This window comes from Carcharodon carcharias, chromosome 17, assembly GCF_017639515.1.
Source record: "Carcharodon carcharias isolate sCarCar2 chromosome 17, sCarCar2.pri, whole genome shotgun sequence".
Taxonomy (NCBI): domain Eukaryota; kingdom Metazoa; phylum Chordata; class Chondrichthyes; order Lamniformes; family Lamnidae; genus Carcharodon; species Carcharodon carcharias.
The window spans coordinates 93,822,300-93,844,033 of NC_054483.1; the positions used below are offsets into that span (position 1 = coordinate 93,822,300).

At 45.0% G+C, this 21,734-nt stretch overlaps 1 protein-coding gene across 3 annotated transcripts in view; it reads left to right on the forward strand.

Annotated features, from left to right (window-relative positions):
• The window catches only part of blnk (B cell linker), a 241,080-nt gene that overhangs the window by 43,697 nt on the left and 175,649 nt on the right, over positions 1–21,734 (forward strand). For all 3 annotated transcript variants that reach the window (XM_041210356.1, XM_041210354.1, XM_041210355.1), the window contains exon 5: positions 20,894–20,940. In XM_041210356.1, coding sequence (XP_041066290.1) covers positions 20,894–20,940 — 47 coding nt within the window. The remainder of the gene's footprint in view (positions 1–20,893; positions 20,941–21,734) is intronic.

The window sequence follows — 21,734 nt, forward strand, 5'->3', positions numbered from 1 at the left end:
CTGAGATCGGTGTCCCAATGGGCTTTGTACACTCTCGGAGGCTCCTGCTCCAGTGAGGAGGGGAGAAGCGGGAGGAGAAAGGAAGCTGGCCAAGGACAGGTGTGCCCTGGGTTTCAGGAAATTGTGGAACTTGATGTTGAGCAAGGGCCTGGAGAGGGAGGACAGCAGGAGCAGACAGGCAGGGGTAGACAAAGGCACTATCCTGCCAACAGAGTCTACCCGTAAAGGATGACCCACCTCCAAATAACCGAGCATCAATGCCTGAAAAGACTGTGTCTCTCCACCAGTCTGCGACATGCTGGCTGGAGAGATTGTTTGAAATTGTGTTGAAGGACACTCTGCGCCTGTGGCATTGAAGGTCACAGTGGCCATGAATTTTTTTGCCTCAGGGTTCTTCCAGGCAATATCTGGAGGTCTTTATGCAATTTTGCAGCCAGTGGCCCATCACTGCATAAAGGTTTTTACAGATGCAATATTCAGGTGTGCCCACACGTTCATTTCATTCAGCGATGACAATGCTAGTCAGGCAGACAGAGCCTGAGGCTTTGATAGCATTGCAGGATTTCCAAAAGTGCAAGGGGTAATAGATTGCATACACGCAGCAATTAAAGCACCATCTGGACAGCAAGGGGCGTTCAGTAACAGAAAAGGCAACAATTCCATCAATGTGCAGCTTGTGTGTGAATGTCGGCACAGGATAATGCAGGTAGGCACTCGCTATCCTGGCAGTAGCCATGGTGCCTACTACATATTAACACACTCGCTGGTACCAGGGATGTTCTGTAGGCTGGGACCCTTGGATGGCTGGTGACAAGGAATACCCTCTGAAGAGATTACTCATGAGTCCAGTGCAAAATCTGTGCACTGAGTTGGTGAGGAGGTATAACTAGAGCCACGCTTCCACCAGGGCCATCATTGAGTAGATCATAGCTCAAAATGAGATTTTGATGTTTGGATCGATCAGGTGGTGCTCTTCCATACTCTCTTCTCAAGTCTCAATTACGATCATGGTGTGCTGTGCCTAGTACAACCTGGCACTCCAGAGAGGGGAAGCTCTGGCTGAGGAGGATCTAATAGACCGAGTCCTATACTCTGACAAGGAGTCTGAAGATGAACCATGCCAGGCAGCTACGCAAACCGATATGCAGGATGCTTTGGGTGTCAGGGATTCGCTAGAATTGTTAATAATGCAAAGTTTTTTCTGCAATTTGACCTATAAGACCATCTTCGCCAACCTCACCTTCTCTTGGTATCTCCCACTCATCAAAGGCATGGCCCCCTGTGCATGTGCCAATGTAGGGGTACGAAATGAGGCCAATCATGAGGCAATCCACATGAGCACAGACTCCCTTGAGAGCATGGAGTCAATCCAAACCAAGACCAGCAGGTCACAAATAAGGAGCAGTAATGCAGCCAGTGCCTCAAGTGAATAGAACAATTTTTGATTGACAAAATAAATCAAGAAACCCCAGACCTAACAAAACAAATCAATCACCCTTGTGAACCCATGTGTGGCTAATGAGGTGTTTCCTTAAATCTTTTCCGGGTTCTATGGCATGATGCCTCATCCTCGCTAACAGCTGTGCTGGAGACAAGCTGCTGACCCTTCTGCCCCTTTGTTTCAGGTGACCTTGGTGGGCGTGCTCTGTTTGCCTGAGACCATTAGGGTTTTGGCGTGGTGGGAGTCTCCTGCACAGTGGCATGAGTCTCATCTGTCGCCACAGCACTCTGAGGCATTTGCGTCAATGGCAGTGGGGTAAAGGAGAAGTTGTCCCCATCAGTAATGTCCTGAGAGGTGCCCCATGATGGTGACAGCACCTGTGCATCTACTGCCTTGAGGTCCATTTGCTAAAAACACATACTGGCACCACTGGGAGATGGTAACCAAGGTTTAAACCTCAGCCCCTTCAATATTGAGAAACAAATTCCTTCTCAACTTCTGCAAGCCTCCAAAGTCCAAACCCATCAAAACGACCTCCCCGGCACGTCCCCTCCATCCACCCTCCCCCCCCACTCCCCCAACCTGCCCAACCCCTTTCAGCCCTATCTTTGCAGGGGCGAGCTATGTGCCCTTGGAATCTCACCACCTGGAGGCTGTTCTCCAGCCTCGCCTCACCCAGTGCTGCGACTCCGCTGGTTCGCTGCCAGCACTTCCTCTAGAGGGGTGAAAATTGCTGAGTTGGGTTGACCTCATCTGACCTTAGCCCTCTCCTGAGCATTATGTGCCCTTTACTGCTGCAAATATAAAGGGACATTGTAATTAATCTGTTGTGGAAAAATCATGCCTTCAATTATGTGCCCAGCATGTTCTTTGTCAGTCCCTTGCTAACTAACAGGTATTGCAGTTCATAAGGCCATCCCCCATCCCCAGAATTCCTCATTGCCATGCAGAGTGTCATGTCTGCTTCATGCAGCCTTGTGCATTTGGCCAAGACACTAGGCATCCTCACCCTTGACCCACATCACACGCTCACACCCTTCCATATTGGTCCATCAGTAAAATGATCACGCACTCACCCTGGCAGATTGTAAGAGGTCATTGAGCCTTTTATGGCACTGCAGCCATGTCCTGTGGACAACCCAATGACAGCTCACTGCCTTTGTGACCTCTGTCCAGGCTGTTTTGGTCTGGCTGGGAGGTCTCCCCTTCCTCTCAGTAGACATGAGGATCTCAGAGTCTGGAAGAGGACTCACAGGGAGTCATCATCAAACCATGGGACCATCCTTGGTTTGGGCCCCTCAACAGCTCCTCTCTCTCTTCCATATATTGGACTTACAGCCTCTGTGGAGAGACAAAGAGAGTTAGAGGATAGAATTTGAGTCTTTTCCTGAACTATTGTTATTCATAAGGTGAATGGGAAAGTTGTGGTGAAATGTTCTTTCCTCCCTGGCAAGGGCCCTGAATAATACAGTGCTGGCACAGTAGTCACCAGAATTTAAAAACAAACTCTTCTCTGCTGTTGCTCCAATGGTCAATGGATTTACAAGTCTTCTTGGTCCAAAGCTCTGCCTGCAGGGCACTAATTGTTGTGCAGCTGTCACTAACCTGTGCCGGGATGCCATTAAATGTGTGGCCAACTTCTGGTTCACGGCCTGACACCCCTCTCCCACTCTGGAGCCCCAGTTGGCTGCTGTTCCCACCCTTATCATAGGTTGTTGGCTGGCATCCCACCAGGCAGCTGCTAATTGGCTGTTAAACTCTTTATTTGGCGTCTTTAAAAGGCGGGGGCGGGAGTTGGCGAACCGCACACTTTCGGGTTGGAATCTTACATCCTGCTGAAAAGTGTAACGTTCAACAACTGGAGTGGGATTTGAACCTGGAACTGTCTGACTCAAAGGTGAGAATGCTCTCAGCTGAGTCACAACTGATAGTAGCACTGTGAGTAAATGACCATCAGTTTTTACTCCCTAATTCCACCCCTTCTGCCAAAGAGTAGAATATTCTTCTCCTAAGCGACCAGATGTTATAACCATGATGGAGACTAGACTGCTGGGGTGGTAATTGGCCGGGTTGGATTTGTCCTGCTTTTTGTGTACAGGACATACCTGGGCAATTTTCCAGATAGCCGGGGAGATGCCAGTGTTGTAGCTGTACTGGAACAGCTTGGCTAGGGGCGTGGCAAGTTCTGGGGCACAAGTCTTCAGTACTATCGGCAGAATGTTGTCAGGGCCCACAGCATTTACAGTATCCGGTGCCTTCAGCCATTTCTTGATATCACGTGGAGTGAATCAAATTGGCTGAAGACTGGCATCTGTGACGTTGGGGTCCTCTGGAGGAGGCCGAGATGGATCATCCACTCGGCACTTCTGGCTGAAGATTGTAGCAAATGCTTCAGCTTTATCTTTTGCGTTGATGTGCTGGGCTCCCCCGTCATTGGGCATGAGGATATTTATGGAGCCTGCTCCTCCTTGAGTTATTTAATTGTCCACCACCATTCATGACTGGATGTGGCAGGACTGCAGAGTTTAGATCTGATCCGTCGGTTGTGGGAAATGGCATGGATAATGAGTAAGCAAGGCTGCTGTGTGCAGCCCCTAAACTTAATGTATCCCTGATCGAGGTGATTGTTTAATCCCTTCCTGTTACAGTAACAGATTGCTTTCTGCTGTACAGTAATACAATTCAGACGTTACTATAGTATTTTGTGTTGAAATTTCTCCATGCCAATATTTGTAATGACATTGGCTACTTCAGCTCTTATCCTTATTTGCTTTACCATCCATTTCAATTATCTATTTCCAGTAATGTTCCCCTTATCCTTTTGCTACTGAGAACTCTTTCGTCCACCCACCCCTGCCACTTCCCCCCCCCCCCTCCCCCCCAACCCTGCCCAATCTCCGTCACCAATTCACTCTCCAACTCTCAGGCATCCACCAGTTGGTGAGATGTCTTTTTTGCGATGCTCTGCACTAAATTTCTATTTTGATTGCACCCCATCTTTGTCGTATAAGGGTCTCTGGCACATCTAGGGTTAATGTGGGACTGAGGACAGTACTACCCACACAGTGATGTAAGAGAGCACATGCGGGTCAGCGTCATGTTGGATAGAGCCGTGTATACCAGCAAATTTGGAGACAGCTGCTAGCTTGTACCCTTTGCTGCATATTTGTTAGTAGTTCTAAGAGTCAATAAAGACTTATAATTAACCTATGCATGACAATGAAGGCTTCTTCAGACCCACTGAACTGTTTCCAGCACCCTACAACATGATGGCAGCTTGTGGAGAAACTCAAGACCTCGCGGAAAATGCGGGAAAAAAACTAAAATGCTGGGAGAGCGAGAAAAAAAATCAACCAATCAGACTGACCTGAAATGAGGCTCCACAAGCACAGGCACAGGGGAAAGATCACCAGGTAAAAGCTCCAAGGAAAGAGCTGAAAGCTGGAGACACAAATTTAAAAATTCATTATCGCAGCAGAAGCCTCCGTTGAATCTCCTTTGGAATTCCAGCTTCTAATACCAGAGTGTAGAAGTCAGCAGACCTTGCAAGGGTGAGCGAAATCTTTTAAAACTGCAGGCTACAGCAAGTCCTGAAAAATCTTTTAAATAATTTAGAGTCAGAATTCCCATTTGAAAAGACCCGTTGCAAAAACCCAACCCGCCGAGTCGGCGTCTGAACACAGGGCATCCGAGCTCGCTCTGAAACAGAAAAAATATTATTACTTGAAGAATCCAGGGGAATTGCACCTTCTAAACTCAGCTGAGAAAAGGCAAAAGCCAGGATTCAACTAATTTGTGACTTTAAGGTAAAACATTGAGCAGGAGAACACCGCAGGCAGCCGATCCAGGCAGCCATTGTTGAATTTTTCTTTCAAGCAGAGAACGATCACGATTGTAGCAGAGCCCGTCAAAACCGGTAATCCCTTTGGGAAATCCCTTTGTCTCCAAGTGAACGGTGACACCATCTAGAAATTCAGAAAGCTCTTAAAGCAGAGCCTTCACTACTAAAAATTTAACCATGGGTCAGAATTGCACAGTTCCAAATCAATTCAGGCTAATCACAAGGCCCAGATCAGTTATGTAGTCGGGACCTTTGGAGGAAAAGATTCCTAAGATACAGCATTGCTTCAGGTTTAGACAGAAATTCAGAAGCAGAGCAGGTTAACACATCGCTTTACTCGGTCCGATTGCAGATGACCTTATTGCAAGCAGGTGTTACAGACAGCAGTTGGTCAGTTCAAACAGCACTGATTTTCCTCTTACCACCTGTCCATAAACAGAAGGTATTTTGAACTAGTTTGTTTTAAAGAATATGCAGTGGCGTATTTTTTCCCAACCCCTTGGTTTTTGTGTGATCAATTTTATTAATAATCCACAGCACACTCCAGGTAGGATTAACTCAGAAGGTTAGTTTATTTAATGCATTCAAAACCCACCAAAGGGACAGTTAACAACATCCCACTCTGCATTCACACAGTAAAGGGAGGGATAGAGAAAAGGAGGTTTACAGTGCAAGGACTACAGAAAAACTGAACATTGGTTCACATGAGTAGCAGAGTCCAAAAGTCAGAGTCCAATGAAGAATTCTTTCACATAGGCATTTTGAGTTTGGCTGGCTGGATACTGGTGTTGTAACATTCCCTTTTTGGGTGGTGTTGTTGTCACAACATGAAGTAGGCCCACAGGGATTGAATCAGCTCTGTAGGCGATGGGATGAAATCTTCCAGCAGAGTCAGGTTAAATGGGCCGGTTGTCCTGCTTGGACAGAACCAGCTTCTTTGTGGTTTGCCAGTTGGGTGGTAAAACAGAAAACTGGGTGTGCAGCCCAGAAATGTAATATTAAACTGCTCAAAGGACCTGAGCCTGGGGTTATGTAACCTTCCTCCTCCACAGCGACTTCAAAAGGGATGTTTATCCAGTGTCTGGAATGTGGCTTTGTTTTCAGGACTGATAATGTCTCAGCCATTATGAGTTGAAAGGGGTGCCATTTATGTTGAGGGTCTGGCGTTTGAAAAGCCATTGTCTCAGCAGACCCACTGACTACGCTAGCAAGATGGGCTTATCAAATGCAAATAGCATCCTTGTAATTTCTGATGAAATTGATCTGAAAAGTCCCAGGTTGTCTGTTAGTAGCTCCCTAGGCATAATGAGGTGTGACATTGCAGACTGAGAAGAGAATTCTTTTGTTTTGAAGAAAATATCCAGTTTAAAAATAAAAATAGCAATAAGGATAACGTTTTTTTTTTAAATATGTACAATGTTGGCTTTCTTTACTGTGTCAAAGGAACCCAGCACAGGACATCAATGAATCATCTGCTAAATTTGAAGAAGTACCAACAAAGAATGACCAAACAACCAAAAGATTGATAAAGAAGGAAAAATTAAAGCATTGGAGAAAGCTAGCTAGAAATATAAAGACAGAAAGTAAGACTTTCAATAGATATTTAAACAAGAAAAAGGGTTAACAAAGTGAGCATTGTTCCTATAGAAAGTGAGTCTGGGAATTAATAATGGAAAATAAGGAAATGGAAGATGAACTGAACAGGCGTTTTGCATTGGTTTCACTATAGAGGATACAAGTAACCTCCCAGAAAAAGCTGTAAATCAGGAAATGGAAAGGAGGGAGGAACTCAGCAAAATTACAATCACCAAGAAAGTGGTATGGAGCAAATTTTTGCTGCTGCGGGCTGACAATTCCCTGCCTCCTAATGGGCTTCATTCAAGAGTCATAAGAGAAGTGGCTAGTGAGCTCATTGACGCATTGGTATTAATTTTCCAAAATTCCCTAGATTTAGGGAAGATTCCATTAGATTGGAAAATAGTGAATGTAACTCCTTTATTCAAAAAGGGAAGGAGACAGAAAGCAGGAAACTACAGGCCAGTTAGCTTAACATTTGTCATAGGGAAAATGTTAGAAGCTTATTATTAAAGATGTTATAGCAGGTCGCTTAGAAAAATTCAGGGTAATCAGGCATAGTCAACATGGTTTTGTGAAAGGGAAATCATGGGCAGAATTTTGCCTTTGGCATGCGGGCTTGGCGGGGACGGTTGGGAAGCGACTGCCACCAGGAAAAAGAATACCTGAATCGACAGAGCGACCAGGCCAATGCTATGGCACAAAGTGTCCCCACAGGCGTAATCAATATCCTGCATTTTCAGCCCAATGCTTTCAGTGCAACAGGATTGGACACTATGGCTAACTGTGCAAGACAAAAACACTGAAACACTCAGAAGGCCCCAAGATCATCCATGAGATTGAGAAGCAAGCCCAGAAGATCCGTAGCCATGCTTCTTGGGTGAGGTCAAAGATCTTGGTTTGTCATTTTGGAATCCAGATATTTTAGTCAATGGCCATTTAACAAATTTTAAATTAGACACAGGAGCTGGGGTGACAGCCCTGTCAGACAATGAAATATGGCTAAAAGATCTCTGGCTTCGAACAACAGACACACCACTCTATAGGTCTGAAGGAACCTGACTTCCAGTCATAGGCATGATTCTGGAATGACTAAGGTATGGCGGCAAACTACTCTTCGACCTGATGTACGTCATCCATAACCAGACTTTAGCTTGAGCAGAGATGCCTATGTAGCCCTGGATCTCCTCAAAATGGCAAAAGATGTCAAGATAACCACTGTTGTTAATCATATGGAACTGCAAGTTCCTGAGTACTCAAACAAGATAGAGTATCCTGACAGGGACTTCAGCTCTGAACTGAATTCACTCTTTGCAGAGCAGGTTTGTCCATTCTCGTTACAGGTGTTGGAAAACCTTCAATTGTCAGACCAGCTAAGCATCCAGGAGCTAATCACAGCACCTCCAGTGGAGGATATAAAAGAGAGCGACCAGCAGTCTGATGAGCTTCAACAACGGTACAGGAGGTCACCACTTCAACCCCACCGACCATTCGCTACAACTCGCACCCAGCGTGCCAAAGCCACAAAAGATGCTGGAATCTGATAGGAGCCATCCATTGCCAACAGCGAAAGGCAGAGCTGGGTGCACCACTAAACGTTATTCTGGTCAAAGGAATGCTTATCCTCTGTCACAGAGGACATAGTCTTCACCCATACAACGATAAAAGAAGCAAAATAAATGACAAGGAGACGAATATAATATTTGTCCACCCTGCAAGATTCAAGTTAGGTTAGCAACCACTGATCAGGACAACAGCCAAACCGACCAAGTGCAGTTCTACATAAAAGAATGGAAAAAAAGGATGAAAACGTGCCCAGGTGCCACAACAAAATCCAGGAAGAACCAGTAGCGACAGAGCCTACCACTCCCCCGGACAGTAGTGCAAAGGGGATATGGAAGGCTCATAAGGCCTCCAGGCCACCTGAACCTTTGAAGTGAGGAGATGGGGTACTGAGAACGTAAGAATGACGATGTAAATGTATGGTAATAATAACAATATAAGACATAAGGTAAACTATAACCACTTAAAATACATTGGATGAAGACTTAGGGCAGTTATAGTATTAAGGGCCTGGCACATATGGGGTTAATGTGGGACTGAGTGCAGTACTGCCGACAAAGTGATCTACGAGCACATGACTCGCACCCAGAGTCAGTCTAGTGTTAGACAGAGCTGTGTGTACCTGCAAGCATGGAGACAACTGCTAGCTTGTTATCTTTTTTGTATATTGTAAATAGTTCTAAGAGTCAATAAAGACCTAATGGCGTAATTGTCTGTGTTTTCTCGTGGCCAGTCCAACCTTACGGTTGGTGGATGGGAGAACCAGCCAGGCGGCCTTTGCATTTTTCATGAAACCTCATCCGAGGGCAGGATGGAATTTCCATTAGGAAATAAAATAAAAAGAAATATCTGGAGACACCACTTTTATGAGGTATGCTTTCAGGTGCCTGATTGTGATTCATGGGCTTTTTTTTTGCAGCCTTTTAGTGCTTCATTTCATTACTTCCAGGTCTGCAGCTCCTTGCGGCAGCTGTCTGCCTTCAGGGAGCCCTCCCGGAGCGCTTACCCACACCTGCCCTTTTCCTGGCTCCACCCTGGCAGCGCTGAGCTTTTCAGTGGGCCTTTCAGGCTGGCTGGCCACTAATTGGCCAACCAGCACAAAATCGCAGTCAGGGGGGGGCCAGTCTCCCGGCTGCTCCCAGGCTTCTGATTCATTCACTCCCGACGAGGGGAAAATTCAGGCCTTACAGTTATCCTACGTAAGGCCACAAAGACTTTTTCAGACCTGCCGAACTGTATCCAACCCTTCAATTCTAATTCTGTTATTTTAATTAATCTTGTTTATATTCGGTTTGCTTGGCTGGCCCAACCCCTAAAGATTTCAGCAGTGCGACCACAAAGGGAAGCATTTAATTGCATTCAGACCGGACTGTCACAATCTAGGGCCTCTGCCTTACTGGGAAGGAGATAGACCCGAGTAACCTAATCCTGATTCTCAACAAGAAGAGGGAAATGCACCATGACATACGCCGGTGGAGGTTTTCCATATCAAACAGCTTCAAGCATGATCACTGCAAAAATAATTTCAAGCAATTGTGTCTGTGCAGTCTTTCATTATTTCAATTCTTTCAAAGTCACACACTTGGAATTTCCCCAGGGGTTCTCCTGTTCTGCCACTGTAACTTCGATGGAAAAGTGGCTGATCCCCCAGAGAGAAGTACAGTTGGCCAAAGTTAAAGAGAGAGATTGAGAGAACTCCATGGAAGTTCTCCCCCAACGGTCTTCGAGTGAGGCTGGTCACAGGGTCTCTTGCACAGGAAGGTTTGCAAAGCACTGAATGGAAAACCACCTTCAGTGACCTTTGTGGAGTTGTGTCAGTTGTTCAGTTTGTTAAATTTCTGGCAGGCAAAGATCATGAATGTCTCTAGCACTGAACTCCTGTTTGTGTTGCCAAAGGGGATGTTCTGTTGCCTGAGCAGCTCGGAATAAGCAGTGCCACCTTATTTATGTTCCCATGTTTGCTGCAGTCACTGGAGTAGTCATTTGTTATGAAAATTCAACTTTACTCACCCATTTCTCTGTTCAGTAATGTTGCCTTATTAATTCCAACTGCGATGAATGGCAACAAAGCACCAATGAATAGATGTGTAGCTCTATTGTGATAGCCATTTTTACAACCATCACATAAAAATAAGAATTGCTGCCACCACATGGATGAAAGGTGAATAATTCTGAAATGTTGCATTTAAAAATGGACCAGCACCAGCTTCACAAGCAACTGGATCATCCAAATCGTGATGTCATCCAATTAGACATAATTCAATGGGCAGAATTTTACACCCCGCAGGTGGGCGTGTGCCCGACCCAATCGGGCGTAAAATAGCGCACGATATTTTGGCTGGCGAGTGCAAGTGGGTGCCGGAGCCGCTCCTGCCTTTAATTAAGAGAACACTTAAGGCCAATTAAAAGACAATTGACACCAATTTTTCGTTGGCTGTGCGATTTTTGCGCTCGTCGCACAGGCAAAACGGGCAGGCGGCCAGCCGATATTTTCTAAAACCTCATCCACGGGCGGGATGAAAGGGGTCAGCAGTATTGCCAGTATCAGTAGTGAGGAGTTCAGTAGATAGTTTGCTGCTGGTGACTTATTGGTACCTTGCAGCTTCATCTGTGTCCAGGGCGTCATTGTTAACATTTCCAGGCTTCATTTCAGTACTCCTTGGTGTCTCTAAGGCCCCTGGAGGATTCAGACCATGTGGACCCTTCCAGGTATCAGTCAGCCTTCTGTTACCCTGGTAATGGAGGTTGTGCTCTCCTCTGGTGGCACCTCCTCTGAGGAGGAAGAGAGGGACAGAAGGGAGAGGAGGCCACTTGTCCCAATACAGTTTCCAGTGAAGTAACCTGTGGGTGGAGAGGTGCAGGCACAGGGGGCGCAGGGCCAGCAGGTAGTACAAGGCGGAAGGGGCCGCAGAAGTGCCACTATCCTGCTGCCAGGGTTTACAGGCGGCGATGCAGCTACCTCAATATGTCCGAGGTGCAATGCCGAAGGAGGCTGTGCCTCTCAAGGCTCCCATCAATGAAGGGGCTACACTAGAAATGTTGCACAATCCGAAAGTGTCACCTCTGTGCATTGTGCTCTTACCTTCGTCTGACACCCCTGCCTCTCCACGCTCAGTTGCACGGGGAACGTTCTGGCTCTCGAGCTCGAGGACATCCTGCAGCAGCAGGTTGGGCAGGCCTCCACTTGTACATGCCCTCTCTGCCTGGTTATAGCTCATCTTCTCCTGAAAGAACAGAGGAGCATTGATTAGTCCACTCTCTACCTGCAGCGCCATTGCAGCCTGGCCAACCCCACCTGAGGAACACATTGCAGGGCACATCCAAGTCGTTGCCCTCAGAAACTGCAAGATACTCAGTCAGAGCAGCCAGGGCTTACCCCTTGGCCAGCTCTGGAGTGCCATTGACAGTTGGCACTCAAACTCTAGCACCCTTGAGGTCCACAGGGGGATGGCTACATCTGAACATTTCTGCACACTGACCCAAGCAAACACAGTACTCACCCTTCCTGAGTGCAGCAGGTCATTGAAGCGCTTCCAGCACTGCACCCATGTGCACCGCACTACATCACGGCTGCTCACCATTGCTGCCACCTCCTCCCAGGCCCTCTTGGTGAGGTGCGGTGGCCTCCTCCTCCCATCTTTGGCTTCAAGGGTGTCCCTCCTGCCAGCTACCTCCTCCAGCAGGATGGTGAGGTACTCATCCGAGAAGCGGGCGGCTGAGTGCCCGTCCGACCTGCCCTCCTGTCTGGTATCTCTAGTCTCACTTGACTCCATAACTTTATTGTTGAAGACGCAGAGGAGGTGTTCTTCCTTGGCAGCCTTCCAGAGGCTGCCTGGGCTATTTTCAAACTGGCGGCCGGGTCACCATTGGACCCAGCGGCCGACAGGCACCCGCCCCCACTCGGCCCTTCCCGACCAGTGACGAGCCGCGTTTCACGCTGGGCAGGCCTTAATTGGCGTGAAATTGCGGCCAGGGGCCGATCACGGGCAGTGGACTGTTTCCTGGCTGCTCTCGGGCCCGCTCACCGTGCCTACCCAACAACCTCAAAATCCTGCCCAGTGTTATATACAAGCAATGGCTGCCAACTGAGTTTTCCAAAGAAATTTTTATTCAATTTGTCTTTTTGTCTCAATAATCTGAAATTAGCTTCATCAATCTTGTCTGCACTGGGTAGTCTGAGGCCGATTTTACTAGCCCTTTCTTTCCCGCTGCTGAGCAGAAGCAGCACATCCAAAATGTGGCCTGGGCAACCTCAGGACAGGTCTGCCTCCAGACTGGGCCTAGAGCCAGAATAACAGACAGGAACAAGCAGTGCAACTGCAGACCTCTCAACAGGCTGTGTCCCTGGCTGTTGGCCTTAAAGCCTCCAAACCGCTGCTGTCTAGGCCCAAAAATTTGAATGAGTCATTCTGATTTATCCTGGAGGGTCCTCTTCAGTGGCCTGCTTGGCACAATTTCTCTGCCAGCTTTTTGGGTATTGCTCTTACCTACCCACTGCGATCATAATTTCAGTAAAAGTAGATAGAATATTCAGTAAACTCTCTGTTGCCTGAGCATGACAATGACAGGCCTGTGCTTGTATCGGGCCCAGCTCTGCATCCTCTTAGAAAAATACCAGGAATCCTAGGAAACAAAGGGGACGGACATGCTGTGCAACAGGTGTCCAGTCTCTTTGCCTGATCTTTGCACTGTTATGTCCAAAAAAATCACTTACATTTGTTTTTGCCTGAATAAGGACTTGTACTTTTCAATGAGCACATCCAAGGGTTTTTGACCGGTGATCTTAATATAAGATGTCTGATGCTCAATCTTTTCAACATTCTGCTGTCCATTATCCTCGTCACCACTGTTATGTTTGATTAAATGCTCAAATTGGCATGGTAATAACTAATCACTTTTAATTCTAGAGACTCCAGCACAGGGGTTCTCAACCATTTTGCTCCTGAGCACCATCACACAAGCCCCGACTTGTGTTATTAAAAATTTAGCAAACCCCTCAGTTACACAAGTATGTTTACTATATAAAATTTAGTTATACAATTAAACATATATATTTTATATTTTTGTTTCACTTGCTTAATCTGAAACTTGGCGGTGCTGAGCAACAATTCTGTCAAAACGTGCGGGTATCTTCAGCATGCACACGCACATGTCCTTCTCACTGTTCATCCCCATCCGATCATGCTTAAGTTAGTAGGCTGTTGCAGAGGTGGGTGGACAGTCACAGACCGATTGGTAGACTGTCACTGAGGTTAGTAGGCAATGACTGTGAGGCTGGTAGACTGTCACTGAGGTGGGCAGGTTGACACCTGATATGATAGAGTGCAGATGAGACTGATGGTTTGACGAACAAAGGAATCCTAATTTTTCCACTTTTCTGTTGCTAATGAGCCAACCGGGACTGAGACTGAATGTCGTTTCCTTGACAACAGGGTGCTGGAAAGCTGACCATGAGCCTCTGTGGCCAAGCAGCATTTTCGAGTCCCTCAAGTCCAGTGCAGGGCTGGGGCCTGAAAGTGATAAAAATTATATTGTGCTGGTATTGATCTGTGACGTGGGCTGGAAGGTCAAACTCTGTGCCCTGAATATTGTAACCTTTTGGGGATTAACATTAAATTTACATTAAATTGTAGGGTAGAGACAGGTAGCCATTGATGCAAACCTTGAAATATTTGCATGGGCCACTAGGGACTGCAGAACCTGATTGAAAACCCCTGGTCTATTACTTTCAATTAATGGATAAGCAATATAAGAGAAGACTTTGGAGTGCCATAGCTACAGTATTTTTATTGCCATCACTGTCTTCTAGCGTTCAGTTAATAATATGCAAGCACCATACACGTTATACAACTGGGGAATGGGTGATTCCTGGGAGCAAAGGTCAACAAAAATCAACCTCACTATTTCATAAAGCTTCAAATGATGCAAAATTTTGCAATTTATCACATGAGTAGAAAACAATTTGCTTGATTCAAGTAATCAGTTGTGCAGCTTTATATGTTATAAAGCTTGTGTTGTTGCCAAAATTGAAAAGTCAGGACAATTTATTGCATATTAATGTCACAGACTGAATTAGTTTAAAGTCAGGTTGTCATTTGAATCTTATAGCATGTATGTCCACTATTGCATTATGTAATAAAATGGAGCAATTTGAGAAAATCAAGCTATTATCATGAAAATATTAAGAGAAGAAATAATGTGAAAACTCATTGTAACATTGCCTCCCTATCCATTTTTGTTTCGGAATTAGTTGAGCCTGCCAAAAAACATCTGGAGGGTAATTTTGACTTTGGGAGATTGTGCAAATCACTTGAGAATAAATCGACAGCCTGTTTTACATCCTGTTGCTGATTGGTTATCACATGACTTTAACTATCACACAAAGTCAAAATTACCCCTTGGTCTGCGTTGGACATTTACTAAAACTTTCTATTCCATTAATAGTACAACAGAACCATGGGGAAATGGGACATACTGATATTGCATTGTGCACTGGCATATCCCAAAGGTGGTGCTGTCACACATCATTATAAAACAAAGCAGTAAATTTGTTAACAAACCTCTTTAGATGACACCAGCATTGATGTTTTTTTAAACTTATTTGCCAACTACCCTGATTAGACAATCTGTTAAATATTTCAAAAACTTGTCAAAAAATCTGGTATATATAATATGGAAAAAGGTAGCTCCTTCAACAGTGAACAACATAACGTAAGTAGAATTAATATTAATTAATAATTATTCATAATTTAACAATGTATTCTGCTTTTTCTTTTAACTGTTGCCAATCAGTTTGGTTTGCGTTATTACCCCCCTGTAAATAGTGTGAAACTGGAAATAAAAGGCTTGCAAGTAACATTGAATAAAATGGTTATTACCCATTGTGTAATAGGTATATCAGCACCAAGCATTTGTGGTGATAATCACAAAGTTTCTTTTTGAAATAACTCAGCCTCACTGACCTTTACTTCTTAAATCATTGCCCTCCTAAAGTGACTTTGTGTTCCCTCAACTCCTGAACACACTGGCTCACATTGTTATAAATTTTCATGGGTATAGCAACCATTATGTGTGAGCTTAGACAAAATATTGGCAGGCAATGCGACCACAACGAAATAAGAATAACGAGAATTATTCCCCCTTCCCCTTGTGGCATGCAAGTCTAACTTGCGTCGACTTCACTCTTGTAGCCGTATGGTTGGAAATTGATCTTCTGAGGAATTATGGAAAGAAACATTTGGTTACAACTCCAAGCGAACATATTTTTTTGTGGTGTCAATTATCAGTTTATGTTAGTAATAATATCAATGGAAAACAAAAAGTGAGCCTGATCAATGGATTATTTAAAAAACTAATAGTTTGGAATGAAATAGCACCTTTAAGGGAGTAAAACTTCTCTAAGACCCTTAACGGATCAGACAAGATTTGACACTGAGTAAACACAAGGACAGGTAACTAAAAGAAACGTCAAAAAGGCAGGTTTTAAAGAACATCTTAATAACAGAGAGCATCATAGAGAGACATGGGTTCAGGAAGGGAATTCCAAAGCTTAGAGCCTAGATGAACAGATTGCCAACAATAGGACAGAAGAGAGGGAGCAATGAAGTAAGTAGCAAGAACTTAATGGAGCCCAACAGACGATGGCAGGGGCCGGGGAAATTTGGCGTGCAGTGTGTCAATGGGGCAGCGGAAGTTTCTCCCCCCACCCCACCACCAACTCGCCACGCTCATTCCTTGCTTCAATATTTTTAGACAGAGGCCTGGATTTTCAGGTCGTTGGGTGGGCTCGGCGGGAGCGGGCGGGGCCGGTCACCGAGCTAATCGCCGCCCGCGATCGGCTCTGCACCGCGATTTCACGTGGGTGGGCCAATTAAGGCCCGCCCTGCATGGAACGCAAGCGGGAGCGCTGAGCGCTACCTGTGCAGGTGGGGGGGGGGGGAGGGAGAGTCGGGTCCAGTGCTCTTTTGCGCATGCGAGTGAAAGAGTGCTTCAATCTGTGCCTCAGGGAGATTGAAGTGCTTTTTAAAAATATATACAAGGACATTAAAAAGTTAATGCAACATGTCTCCTCATGTGACTGTGTCACATGAGATGGGACACGTTTTTATTTTCAAAATAAAATTTTTATTTCATCCGTATTAGCTTTAGGAAGCCTCATCCTGCTCGTGGATGAGGTTTCCTAAAAAACATAAAGTCTGCTTGGGCTTTCCGCCTGCTCGCCAACCGTAAGGTTGGACAGGCAGTGTGAAATGCAACTTAATTATCTTGTTAATTGCCTTAATAGGCCTTTCAATTATCAATGGACACACAGCCAACTCCAGCGCATGCCCACTGAATGAAATACCGCACAAGTTCGCGACGACGTCGGGACACGCCCAACTTCATCACTTGTCATCTTACATTCCGGCGTGTTGCCCATAATGTTTGGAAAACTTTGTTATTGTAAATAAGAACTAGACTAATTACAGTTACCCTGGACAAAAATGGTATGGAAAGTGACTGCAAGGAGTCACATCTTAAGGTTGTTTTGCGAAGGATAGTTTAGGAGAGTGATAGTTTTGTAATATCAGCTGTAGGTTTGACCTAATCATGACATCTCATTAAAATATGTTTTTATGAGAGGACAGGGAGTGAAATATGTGGGGGGCACAGTAGATTTTATGTAATTCACTGTAAGAGTTTGTGTGATTCTTAATTATCTTAATTTATTTGTGCGTATTTACATTCAAATGTACAGTGTGCTTTATCTCAATACAGAACTAAGCTTTTTAAAAAATAGCATTAATATTACACTGTGTTTCCATGGATCCAAAACAAAGACTAGACTTCCTGCATGTCAGTGTTTTAGTTTTAAAAAATAATTCTTATGTTGGTTTTTATCTTATCTCTGAGCATCAAAAATGAACCTTACTTACTTGGGAAGAAATTAATCATTAATGTCTGTTCAGAATTTGATCAAAATTTGTGGCTCAAGAGGTGTTTCACTTCTCAGAACTCAAGGCTACAATAAGTGTTGGGAAATAAACTGGTGTTTTATTTGTCCCATTTCAATTTTCAATGTCTGTTCCTAAAGTTGTAAACTATTAAACAGTAATTTTAAACAAAAACAAAAATACCTGGAAGAACTCAGTAGGTCTGACAGCATCTGGGGAGAGGAATACAGTTAACGTTTCAGTTCCGTATGTCTCTTCATCAAAACTAAGGAAATAGAGAAATGAGGTGAAATATAAGCTAGTAGAGGGGCGTGGGACAGGTAGAGCTGGATAGGGGGCCAGTGATAGGTGGAGGCAAAGAAGAGATTGCCAAAGATATCATAGACAAAAGGACAAAGGGGTGTTGACGGTGGTGATATTATCTAAGGACTGTGCTAATAGGGACATTAAGGGTAGAAAGCAGGACAAGCTAGTGGCAGATGGCCCTAGTGGGGGTGGGGTGGGGGGAAGGGATCGAAATGGGCTAAAAGGTAGAGACAAAACAATAGATTGAAATAAATTTAAAAATAGGTGGGAAAAGAAAAATTTTTTTTTTAAATTATAAATTATTAGAAAAGGGGGATCAGAAAGGGGGGAATGGAGGAGAGAGTTAATGATCTGAAATTGTTGAACTTAATATTCAGTCCAGAAGGCTGTAAAGTGCCTAGTCGGAAGATGAGGTGCTGTTCCTCCAGTTTGTGTTGAGCTTCACTGGAACATTGCAGCAGGCCAAGAATGGACATGTGGGCATGAGAGCAGGGTGGTGTATTGAAATGGTAAGCGACAGGGGTGTCTGGATCATGCTTGCAAACAGACTGAAGGTGTTCCGCAAAATGGTCTGCTTTTGGACTCTCCAATCTAGAGGAGACTGCATTGGGAGCAGCAAATGCAGTAGACTAAATTGAGGGAAGTGCAAGTGAAGCGCTGCTTCACTTGAAAGAAGTGCTTGGGCCCTTGGATGGTGAAGAGGGGGGAAGTAAAGGGTCAGGTGTTGCTCCTTCTGCGGTTGCATAGGAAGGTGCCATGGGAGGGGTTTGAGGTGTAGGGGGTGATGGAGGAGTGGACCAGGGTGTCCCGGAGGGAATGATCCCTGCGGAATGCCACTAGGGGGGTTGAAGGGAAGATGTGTTTGGTGGTGGCATCATGCTGGAGTTGGCGGAAATGGTGGAGGATGATCCTTTGAATGCGGAGACTGGTGGGGTGATAAGTGAGGACAAGGGGGACCCTATCATGGTTCTGGGAGGGAGAGAAAGGTGTGAGGGCGGATGCATGGGAGATAGGCCGGACACGGTTGAGGGCCCTGTCAACCAACTAGCTTGCCCTGCTTGCTACCCTTAATGTCCCCATTAGCACATTCCTTAGATAATATCACCACTGTCAAAACCCCTTTGTCCTTTTGCCTATGACATCTTTGGCAATCTCTTCTTTGCCTCCACCAATCACTGGCCCTCTATCCAGCTCCACCTGTCCCATCCCCCTCTACCAGCTTATATTTCACCTAATTTCTCTATTTCCTTAGTTCTGATGAAGAGTCATATGGACTTGAAGCGTTAACTGTGTCGCTTTCCACAGATGCTGTCAGACCTGCTGAGTTTTTCCAGGTATTTTTGTTCTTGTTTCAGATTTCCAGCATCCGCAGTATTTTGCTTTTATAAACAGTAATTTTAATTGAGTTAACGATTCAGTTTGATTACTACCTTCCAAATTTTAGTCAGTTAAAATTAAGCTGCTTCCAAGTACGTTTTCAGAAATTTTTAATCAGCTTGTTGTCATTTTGGGGTTAATTGAAGAAACCGCACCTCTCCCCTACCAAGCATTTCATATAAACTGTTCAAAATCATTAAAAATGATAATATCTTACTCAAGATTACTCCTCCCTATCCTGGAAGCACAAGCTTACATTGGATTATGTTTTCACAGGTGCTGGGTACCCTCCAATACGGTACCCAAATGCTATTTCACAGACTGTGTGACACAGTGACATAGGGCAGAATTTCACTCATGTCAGGCGGGCTCGCTTAGGGGTGGTCAGGAAGCCAAACCCTGCCCATGACCGAGGCCGGAAGGTGATTTCACGCTGGGTGGGATAATTAAGTCCTGCCCAGCGTGAAATGCGAGCGGCAGCGCTGAGCACTGCCTGTGTGGGTGGGGGCAGGAGGGCGAGCGTGAACTTCACGCCTGCGTGCGAGCTGCCTCAGGGAGATGAAGAGATGTATTAAAAAATAAAGAAAGTAAAAATGTTATAAAGCATGTCCCCTCTTGTGACTCTGTCACATGAGCAGGGACATGTTATTAGTTAAGTTTTGAAATTTTTATTTTATTTTTATTTGCTTTGGGAAATCTCATCCTGCCCGTGGGAAACAAGTGCAAAGGCCACATGGGCCTTTTCGTCTGCCAGCCAACTACAAGGTTGGACGGGCAGTAAAAAATTCAACTTAATTGATAATTTAATGGCCTTAATAGGCCTTTTAATTGCCAGCGGACGTGCTGCTGACTCCGGCACGCGCCTGCCGACCGAAATATTGCGCGAGTACGCGGTGACTTCGGGATGCTCGCCCAACGTCAGCGCACATCATTTTACCCTCAGTCGGGTCGGGCACATGCCCACCTTCTGAGCTAAAGGTTTTGCCCATCGGCCGGGATTTTCCAGCTCCGCCATGGTGGGATCCACCGCGGGGGCTGCCTGCTGCAAGTCCATTGACTTTCGGTGGGACCGGAAGATCCTGACGGCGGGTGGAGACAGAAAACCCCCGCCCCTAGGGATGTACAGATTCCAGAAAGACCATTGTCATCCATCTGACTGTTCCCAATGTGGGAAATATCATACCTATCAAATCCCTTCATCAGATTTTTCTCCAGGTGCTTATCCAACTCCCTCCTCATTTGCTGATACAATCAGCCAACAGTGCTTCCCTTGGCAGCCCATTCTATATTATTTCTTGACTTCAATCAAAACTGTTTTCTTACTCTTCCCTTTCTGGGTTTGAGGTTATTCACCAGTATGGGGGAAAATGGGGCAACAGCATGCCTTTGTATGTGTACTTTTCAGCAAATGTCACTGGATGGGGGATCAGGAATTTCCCCCCATTCCTACCACCTACCTCACACAGACTGACAATAGAACCAGAGACCTTGCTCAGTCCTCTGAATTGCAGTGGGATGGCTTTCTTCACTATATGAATGCAAGTTGTTGTTGTATTTCTCAGTGCCACATTAGGGAATGCACAGAGTAACTGAACCATCAAGGAAGCTGGCAGATCAGAATAAATTTACCTTTAAAACATTTGATGCACCTATCATCTCAATAGTCACATCTGAAAAATTAAACAACTGGCTGCAAACACATGCATAATTTTTACCGTAATAATAAACCTTTTAGTCTTTTATGCAACGTGATGTTATTAATTATTTTTAGTCTTAATACGAATGTAAATTGCTATGTTGTAGGAAATGTTTTGCAAAGCACCTGTACAGATAAATGCCTTTTTTCTTTTCTTTCAGAATTCATTAGATATTCTCCAGAACCGATTCAATGTAATAGACTTTCCGTGAGTGGAATTTTGCTCTTTGTTAATACTTTATAGTTCTTTACTATGCATTATTCTATAGCAAGTGGTGAATGTTCTGTGTTCTGTGAAGTTGATTGATGGTGCTTTTTAACAGCAATGATGCAACAGCTTGTATTTTCAGTAATTAACCATCATGCAGGGAACGTCACTTTCTAAGAGCATGAAGAGTAAACTGTTCAGTAGACAGGAAGAGCTAAAGAGGAGTGAACTGAACGTACACTTACAAAGCAAGGCTTTTAAGAGTTTTTTGAAGGAGGGATGAGAAGTGGAGTAATTTTTGCAGAGAATACCAATCAGCTGGGTTATATCGAATGAGTTGCTGTTGTATACATTACCAATCATCAGTATTGAAGCTGGCAGCTTTGGGGTCACCATTTGCTGACAAAAAATACAATATGGGCTGGACCTATAGTATACAAAGACCTGTGAATCCCTGCCTTTCTCTTAGGGCATTGAGAGTGACCCAGCCTGATATATTATAGCTGGACTCAGATCGGAGCAGCACAAATAGATGCTAATAAAATAGGGCAAATGGATGACAATTGAAGTTGATGGTAATGAAAGGGGGAGGTGAATGGTAATGAAAGAAGGAATGAAGGTCAATGAAGGGAAGGGGCAAAACTGGGAGCAGTGCTTTGGGGTGGTGGTGATGCTGGAGTGAAGGGAAATGGGAGGAATGCACTTTCAGGTGAGAGAAGGAAGAGTACCAGCTCTGGTAACAGCTAAGGAACTGAGAGCGATTGGAGGTGGAGAGCATGAACTATGGGAGGGAA